The 9,203-nt window shown below is 42.9% G+C and overlaps 1 protein-coding gene across 2 annotated transcripts in view; it reads left to right on the forward strand.

The window, feature by feature from the left end:
• Positions 1–9,203, forward strand: part of Kcnu1 (potassium calcium-activated channel subfamily U member 1) — a 98,683-nt gene that overhangs the window by 68,079 nt on the left and 21,401 nt on the right. For both annotated transcript variants that reach the window (XM_031339402.1, XM_031339403.1), the window contains exons 20-21: positions 1,371–1,479; positions 4,748–4,972. In XM_031339402.1, the coding sequence (XP_031195262.1) occupies positions 1,371–1,479; positions 4,748–4,972 (334 nt within the window). The remainder of the gene's footprint in view (positions 1–1,370; positions 1,480–4,747; positions 4,973–9,203) is intronic.

Here is a 9,203-nt window from a genome sequence, read left to right on the forward strand (position 1 = left end):
TCTCTCTCTCTCTCTCTCTCTCTCTCTCTCTCTCTCCTCTTCTTCTCTCTTCCAACTTTTAGCTCCACCTTCCCTTCATCTGCCCAATCACCAGCTCTTGCCTTTAGTTTACAAATTGAGGTGAGAAGAAGGTTTACAGGAAACCACCTAAGTGCTGACTCATTCCTTATTTGCAACCCCTCACAAGAGAAGGGAATCAGCATCCAATTACAAATAGGCCCAGAGCTATCCGAAACCCCCCACCCCTGCTCTCTTTTTTTTCTCCTTTAGTATATTTAAATCACTACCTAAAGATGTACTGTGGCTAAGCTTCTAGGGTGCCCTACCACAAAACCCTCAGCTTGGTTTCTAGCATCACGTAAAAACAGACATGTTGGCCTCTGCGTGTAACCCTAGCATTCGGGAAGACCAGGAATTCAAGGTTACTCTTGTCTACACAGTATATTTGAGGTCAGTCTGACTACATGATACCTTATCTCCAGAGCAAAGAAAAAAAATTGACAAACCAGAGAGTGTTGGGGTTCAGGAATCTCGCCAATCCAACCATACAAACACGGATCTCCGTTAAGCAAGATTAGTTTGTTGAATGCACACCTTAATACTGAAAGTTCAGGGCCGAAAAAAAGGACTCGGAAGCCTAATTGCTCTCAGGGTAGACTTTTTTTTTATAGGAAAAAACAGGTTCAAAAGTTTAAAGGGCAAGGAGAGGAGCAGTTGGCTTATTAGGGAAAGTATTATCAGCTAACCTTTAAGCTGATTTGTCCTGAGTAAGGTAAGGGGGTTGGGGGGTGGTTGATGGGTGGTGAACATGGAAACTAGGGTGGGGGTTGGGTGGGTGATGAACTTGACTGACCCATCATCGGATTTCAGATTCCATTTGCCTCTCCCGGTTCTGTGATCATGGCTCTGCTCCGTTCTCCATTCTGGACACTGAATTCAGCCTTGATTGTGGTCTGTGCAAGTTTCCACAGGGGTCTTTCTCTACCTCAGACCTTGCTTCACATTTCTCTGGACCTAATTTGCTGTGTCCCAGTATATATGGGAAGGAATGAGAGTTGGGTATTTCGAGCAAGAACATCCTCTACCTAAGCCTTAAGTGGAAGCTTTTACAATTTATGAGTTAACTGCCTTTCAACCATAAAACCAGGAAAAGGCGTTCAAAGTCCCTAGCAGAGATAGAAATGTTTTGTTCTTTAAGGGTTGTAGTTGTGGGTTGTCAACTTGTGTCTCACTGGAAATACATCAATGTGCCCCCAACTTCCTTAGTGTTAGAAGGAACCATGTGACTGGTGCTGGCCAATGAGCTATGACTCCGACCTTAGTGTTATCAAGCTAGCTTCCTGAACTTTCTCTTCACTCTCTCTGCTCAGGTGCACGCCAAACGACACAGCCGAGGACACCAATACCAATACCGACATGCTGGACAGCAGTGGCATGTTTCACTGGTGCAAATCAATGCCCTTGGACAAGGCGGTTCTGGTAGGTCACCACACCTCAGAGTCCCCGTAACAGAAGTCGTTTGGAGGGTGAAGAATGAGTGACCTGTGAATCCTAAGGAGCACCCAGCTCTTTTGTAAACCATGAATTTGATGAAAAGATACATCAACCACACACATCCCAGACGATGAGCCATGTGGCATGACACAAAGTCTGAGTAGCATGCTGGAATTAAAATGCGTGTTGCTTTACCTATGAGATCCTTCTTTGAGCAGTCTATCTGAAATAACTGCTTCAGACAATGCTTACCTGAAACCTAGCAAATCTAAAGGTGTCAGATAAACATACTTACTACAATGTACATATGTACAACTTAACACATTAACTTAAAAAAACCAATCTGTTAAATACTGCCTCCCCTGAGCCCTGAGCCCTGAGCCCTGAGCCCTGAGCCCGAGCCTTGTAGATATTGTAGTTCTACTCTGAAGCAGAATGCTTCCCATCTACGACTACCTAATAATTACAACTATTTCCTTGATTTTCAAAAGCACTTAAGTGCACATACCATTCTTCCTATACCCACCTCAGCAGTTCAATGGCAGTTTCCTGACAGAACATGGCCCAATGTTTATAAAACCTGACCCCTTGCTTGATCAGAATCATTAATCTCTCAGAGCTGCCATAGCAGCAGAAAGATTCCTCCAGCTGTCAAACCAGTGTCTCACAGGTTCCATTCGTGCTAAGTAAATATCCACAGATGTGTTTTCAACAGAAAGCAGGTTTTTAGAAAAGCTAAGAAGCTGGATCCAGATGGACACACTGAAGAGAAATGAGGAGGAGTGTGTGGGGTTGGTGTGGGGGGGAGGAGAAGAGCTTTTATTAGATCATACTTGCTAAGCACACAAACAAGTCTTTAAACCTCCCTTACAATTCTAGTTGTAGAATGCACGGAACTCAGAGCGAGCGCTGAGTCAGTTTACTGTAGCTTTTATTATTGCTTAGGGCTTTGAATTTTTACCCCCCTCCCCACCAGGAATGAAGTGCCCAGATGTTAAAAACTCAACTTTGAACTTAGTTCTCCTTGTAGAAAGGTCAAGGACTTATTTTACATTAATTTGAACAAAGTACTTTCTACCAAACCATCTCTCTTAACCGGGAGGTAGATTTTGCCATAGTCAGTTGGAGAAAGGGGCTTCTAAGGCTGTGCCTGTAGATAGCGCAATCTGCCCTGGATCTTATTTCTTGCTGTTCAGTTTTCCCCAGCAGAGCAGCTGCTAGACTTCAGGCATGTTGCATGAGATTTTGTTAGAGACTTTATTACTCAAATTAAAACTAATCAGATTAAACAGACAGTGTTTTAATGATTTAGTTAGCAGGATCTTCCCAGTACATCGTGATTTTATCAAATAAGTGGGCATGTCGAGGGTTTTGCTTTCTTATTATATCGCTGTGGGCATAAGACACACATGTAGTCGGGTGGTGGTGGCACACACATTTTAATCCCAGCACTTGGGAGGCAGAGGCAGGCAGATTTCTGAGTTTGAGGACAGCCTGGTCTACGGAGTGAGTTCCAGGATAGCCAGGGCTACACAGAGAAACTCTGTCTCAAAAAACAAAAACAAAACAAAAAGACACACATGTAGTACACAGTCATACATGTAGACAATATACCCATACACATAAAATAATAAAATAATTTTATAAAATTTGAAAAATAAAATTGAAATATTCTGATTGTTTTTTTTTTTTTAGGTATATAGGCTGTAGATCTCACTCATGAAATTTAAATACATTTAACTTAGTCTCTAACAACATTCAGGTGTCCTCTTTTTAGAAAAATCTCTGAGCTGTGGGCAGGGGGTAGTAGTGCACCCCTTTAGCCCCAGCACTTAGGAGATGAAGATAGGTGGACCTCTGAATTGGAGGCCAGCTTGATCTGTATAATGAGTTCTAGGCCAGTCAAGGGTACCTCTGAGATGCTATCTCAAAACATACAAACACACATACACACACACACACACACACACACACACACACACACGGCTACTTCAGAGGACCCAAGTATCTATCTAATGCCTCACAGCTGTCCATAACTCCAGTTCCAGGAGATCCAATATCCCTTATGGCCTGTGGGCATAATATACACACATAGTACGGTCATATATGTAGGCAATATACACATACACTTAAAATAATAAAATATCTTTATAAAACATTTTAAATTAGCAAACAAATACCCAGTCTAGGAGCTTAACAAAAATTGAGGTTGAATAGTGCTCTACTTTCAGCTTTGAACATTTAAAGATATTGAAGGCCATAAAAGTTAAAACAGTTGGTTCACTTACACAGCTAAGACAGGCAGAATACAAAGTCAAGCCTCTTGCTACATTGTCACCAAGCTCTCTGTCACTCCCCACTGCCACAAGAGATGCCTGTTTTCTGAAAGAAATCACTCTATGTCTTCAGTAACTTTGTAGTTTTTATGTGTCTCTAAGAATCTGGGGAAATCCTAATCTAAATGTATCTTTTACATGCTGGTTTGTTTCCATAGAGATATAGAGAGTTTACCTGTTGATAATAGCATGAAATGCATTAAATGTTTGGGATCAAATGAAGTTTTAAAATATGATTTATTTAAATTTAAGTGTGTGTGTGTGTGTGAGAGAGAGACAGAGAGAGAGACACAGAGAGAGAACCCATATGCATGTCTCTCTGACTCTGCATGTGTCTCTCTGTATGTGCCTCTCTGTGTGTATTCCTGTATGTGTTTGTGTGTGTGTGTGTGCATGCATCTACCATATGTGTGTGGGTATCCATGGAGGCCAAAAGAGGGCATCAGATCCCCTGGATCTGGACTTACAGTCAGTTGTGAGCCACCCAAGGTGGGTGCTGGGAAGCGAACATCAGAAGAACATCAAGTGGTTTTAACTTCATGATGAATTTCTTTGATTTGGTAAAGAATTTATCAAGTCAGTTCACTATATTAGATGTAATCATATGAATTTATCAAGGGTCAACCATTCTTGATACATGAAAAGGAAATTTCACTATGAGGAACCCATTGAATACTGCAACATGGTGTACAGTTTAATGTAACTTCCCAGGTTCTCTTGAACAGATAGGTTTAGCAATGGTACTTGGAGGCCTCTTTTTTTTTATTTAATCATATGCTATATTATATGATATATATATACATGTATGTATATTTGTGTATATATATATATACACAAATATATATATATGTATATATATATATGGAACTCTTACCTTGTTTGTAAAATTGACCTGATTCTGGCATGTGTAACCTTAGAAACGAAGTGAAAAGACAAAACACGAGTTTCAGAACCACATTGTCGCATGCGTGTTTGGAGATGCCCACTGTAACCTGGTGGGGCTTCGGAATTTCGTGATGCCCCTGAGAGCCAGCAACTACACCCGGCAGGAGCTGAAGGACATTGTTTTTATTGGGTCTCTAGAGTACTTTGAGAGGGAATGGCGATTTCTCCGGAACTTTCCCAAGATATACATTATGCCTGTAAGTATTACATAAGGGTAAGAATACTAGTATTAGTAGCAATAGTAATGATATTTATAAGTTGCAGGTATATAGCGCCTACTATGTGACAGACCGGCTGAAGAGTGTACCTACATTCACGTATTTCTAGTCAAGTGGGGTAGACTATAATGAGGCTGAATGTTAGGTGTAGGATCAGTGGGTTTTCCAGGAGGTAACTCGTCTAATATTATAGGGAATGTGAGTGGAGTGAGTAGAATTTAAATCTAGCAGTAGCTCCCAAGTTTGTGTTCAGCCCCCCATGTTTTATGGTCTGTGTATAAATGAGATTTTCCCCATGTGTTTGTGAGTCTGCTTCTCCCTTAAGGGTTAAACCTGAGCATGCTAGTTGGGCCTTTGGGCCTCGACCTTCACATCTTTTCTGGACACATCTTACATAGAACACAGCCGCACCCGGGCCCCCACAGGGAGGATATGGAGAGGGGCTGGGGCTCTATTGAAGTAGACCTGTGATTGGAACGGCATTTTGCCACTGTGACTGTGCTGAGAGGTAGGACCTAAAGAAGTGATTGGGTGTGAGGACTCTGCTCCCATGAATGTGACCTAAAGGAAGTGATTGGGTGTGAGGACTCTGCTCCCATGAATGTGGTGATGCTGTTCCCTGAGAACGGGGCTAGCTGCTCACGGAGTGGGTTCCTGATGAAAGGGACAGTTGGCCCCATGCTCTGTCCTGTGTGTGCCATGTGGTCCCCACCACACTAAGATGCAGCAGGAAGAACCTTGTAAGATTCGTCCCTCCATCCTGGATTTCCTAGGCTGCAGAACTGTGAGAAATGAATTTCGTTTCTTTGTAAATTACTCACTCTGTGGCATTCTGTTGCAGAAGCAGAAGAATGAGCCAAGTCAGAATACAGAGTGAGTGGGTAGCATTTGCCTGATGTTTTATTTGTATTTCACTTTCAGAGGTTTGTATCCAAAGCTATGTCACCATTTCCCTGGATGAAAAGTCCATAATAGGCACTGTGAAATGTATTTTCATCTTTAATGAAATAATACTGGCAGTGTGTAAGAAATACTGATTCTCGGCTGGGCAGTGGTGGAGCACGCCATTAATCCCAGCACTTGGGAGGCAGAGGCAGGCGGATTTCAGAGTTCGAGGCCAGCCTGGTCTACAGAGTGAGTTCCAGGACAACCAGGGCTTATACAGAGAAACCCTGTCTCAAAAACAAAAACAAAAACAAAAACAAAAAAAAAATACTGATTCTCTAAAAAGCAAATTGGATTTAAAACAAACAAACAAACAGACAAACAAAAACACCATAAAGTTCCCTGCTCCTCCCGGCTTCATTCTGCACAACAGGAGAGAAGGTACCCAGAAGTCTCCAGCTTTAGCTAGTGTCAGGTATGATCAGTGTTCGACGCTGATGCAGGGTATTGCTGGGACAGACTTGACCATGTTTGGGGGAGGGTTGCCGAAGCACCTTGGAACTTTGGGTTGGAGAAGCCATTGAGTGTTCAGAGCTTAATGAACATTGTTGGAACTTTGAAGATAATGCTGAGAGCAGAATAGCCCATGGAGGCTTGTGGAGTTTTAGAAGAAATTTGGAGAGCCCATTAAAGACCCTTGGCATTGTACAATACTTTGTGCTTTAAGAATCTGTACTTCTGGGCTGGTGAGATGGCTCAGTGGGTAAGAGCACTGACTGCTCTTCCAAAGGTCCTGAGTTCAAATCCCAGCAACCACATGGTGGCTCACAACCACCCGTAATGAGATCTGACACCCTCTTCTGGTGCATCTGAAGACAGCTACAGTGTACTTATGTATAATAATAAATAAATCTTTGGGCCAGAGAGAGCGGAACCGATTGGAGCAAGCAGGGGTTGACCAAAGTGAGCAGAGGTCCTAAAAGTCAATTCCCAACAACCAGATGAAGGGTCACAACTATTGGTACAGCTACAGTGTGTACTCATATACATAAAATAAATAAATAAATCTTAAAAAAAAAAAAAAAAGAATCTGTGGTTCTGGTGACTGTGGTTACAGAACTGACTGGCAGTGGTTACAAGACCAGAACCACTAAGCTGAGATGTCTGCTTTCCTGGGGCAATTGATCCTGGTTTGCTGGAGCCAAGAAATAGGTGGTGACTAAGAAGAGACCAGCATCACTGAGGGTCATAAATCTGGGATAATTTTCTCGGGCTCAGCACATAGAAGCTGTAGATCCGAGGAGGCCAAGGCTATACCTTATGCTGGCAGTTGAACTTGGTAATTTGTAAGATTCTCCTTCATAGTACTGGTTTGGAAGCATGAAGGGGTCGTGGAGACTTGTCATTATGAGAGGACAGTTGAGGCTGCTGTGAAGGTGCAGCCTCAGTTGAAGTCTCGAGATTGAAGGAATCCTAGAGAGAAGTTGAGGCTTAGCACCAGGCAGCGTGTTAAGTTCCTGAAGAGAGCCTCAGAGGGGCTATTGGTGAAAGTACAAGCCAGCTGCACCAGGGATTCCTAGATGAGAAACCCCATTACCTAGGACAACCACCATGTAGAGCGGCAGCTGTGGCATGGAGCCGGCCTGGCCCATGAGGCGAGCTGTGTGTTCTTTCCCAAGCTCATTGGAGCCTAGGTAATCATTCTAGAGAGTCTGAATTATACACTGTTGGGCTTTGTTTTGATTGGATTGGATTCTATGTTCTGATTCTTCCTGGAGTAAAGAAAGTATTTAACTTATATTTCGTTTTAGAGGTTCTATGGTTAAGAGATTTCAGATATTTTGCAGAGGTTTTGAATGATGACAAGAACTATGGATGTTTTAAAGAGGCTGAATATTTATTTATTTATTTATTTATTGGTTTTGAGACAGGGTTTCTCTGTATAGGCCTGGCTGTCCTGGAATTCACTCCAGAGACCAGGCTAGCCTCAAACTCAGAAATCCACTTGTCTCTGCCTTCCAAGTGCTGGGATTAAAGGCATGCACCACCACCGCCTGGCTGACACTGAATTTTTAAAGACCATGGGACTTCTAAAATCATTTATGTTTTATATTGTGATACATGGATTTTGGGGGATGAACAAGAAAGGAACAGTTATGGATTAATAAGCAGTGTGTGTGTGTGTGTGTGTGTGTGTAGCTGACAAGGGGTCAATTGTGCTGGCTAGTTTTTTTGTCAGCTTAATACAAGCTGTAGTTACGTGGGCAGAGGGAACCTCAAGTGAGAAAATGCCCCCATCAGATTGGCCTATGGAAAAGCCTGTGGTATATTTCCTTGGTTGGTGATTGATGTGGGAGGGCCACTTTGGGTGGTCCCACTTCTGGGCTGGTGGTTCTGGGTGCTGGAAGAAAGCGGGCCAAGCAAGCCTTGAAGAGTAAGCCAGCAAGAGGCGCTCCTTCATGGCGTCTGCTTCAGGTCCTGCTCTGGGTTCCTGCCCTGCTTGAGTTCCTGTCTTGACTCCCGTCTCCAGTGGACTGTGATGTGTATGCATGAGCCCTTTCCTCTCCAATTTGCTTTTGGTCTTGGTGTCTTAGCACAGCAATACAAATGTGAACTAAGACGAAACCCCAAACTTCCTAAAGGTGGGGCTATATTGCTAGCTATCTGGAGAATACAAGTGGGGCAGGCTTCTTGCAAGGGTGGGAGATAGAGAATTATTAGCCTTTAGCTCCAGGATTTCTCTCTCTTTTTCCTTTTTTCAACATTTTCATCACCATGATCACCTTTTGCATTCTCTTCTCCTGCTTGAGTTGTTAGAATGGATTTTTTTTTTAATTAGTTTAATTTCGGCTGGACAGTGGTGGCACACGCCTATAATCCCAGGTAGATTTCTGAGTTCAAGGCCAGCCTGGTCTACAGAGTGAGTTCCAGGACAGCCAAGGCTATACAGAGAAACCCTGTCTTGAAAAAACAAAAAAAAAACAACAAAAAAAATTAATTTCAAGTGTATTGGTGTGAGGGTGTCCAAGCCCCTAGAACTGGAGTTACAGAGAGTTGTGAGCTCCCATGTGAGTACTGGGGTTTGAACCTGGGTTCTCTGGGTAGCCAGTGTTCCTAACCACTAGGCCATCTCTCATTTGGTAACCCCTAAATACTTTTTGATGTTGTTTGTTTTTCGGGACACGGTTTCTCCCTGTAGTCCTGGAGGTCCTGGAACTCTCTCTGTAGACAAGGTTGGCCTCCTGAATGCTGAGGTTAAAGGCATAGGCCACAACTGCCTGAAAATGGGTTTATTTGGTTTTTGTTTTTGGGTTTTTTTTGTTTT

Source organism: Mastomys coucha, unplaced genomic scaffold (genome assembly GCF_008632895.1).
Source record: "Mastomys coucha isolate ucsf_1 unplaced genomic scaffold, UCSF_Mcou_1 pScaffold22, whole genome shotgun sequence".
Taxonomy (NCBI): Eukaryota; Metazoa; Chordata; class Mammalia; order Rodentia; family Muridae; genus Mastomys; species Mastomys coucha.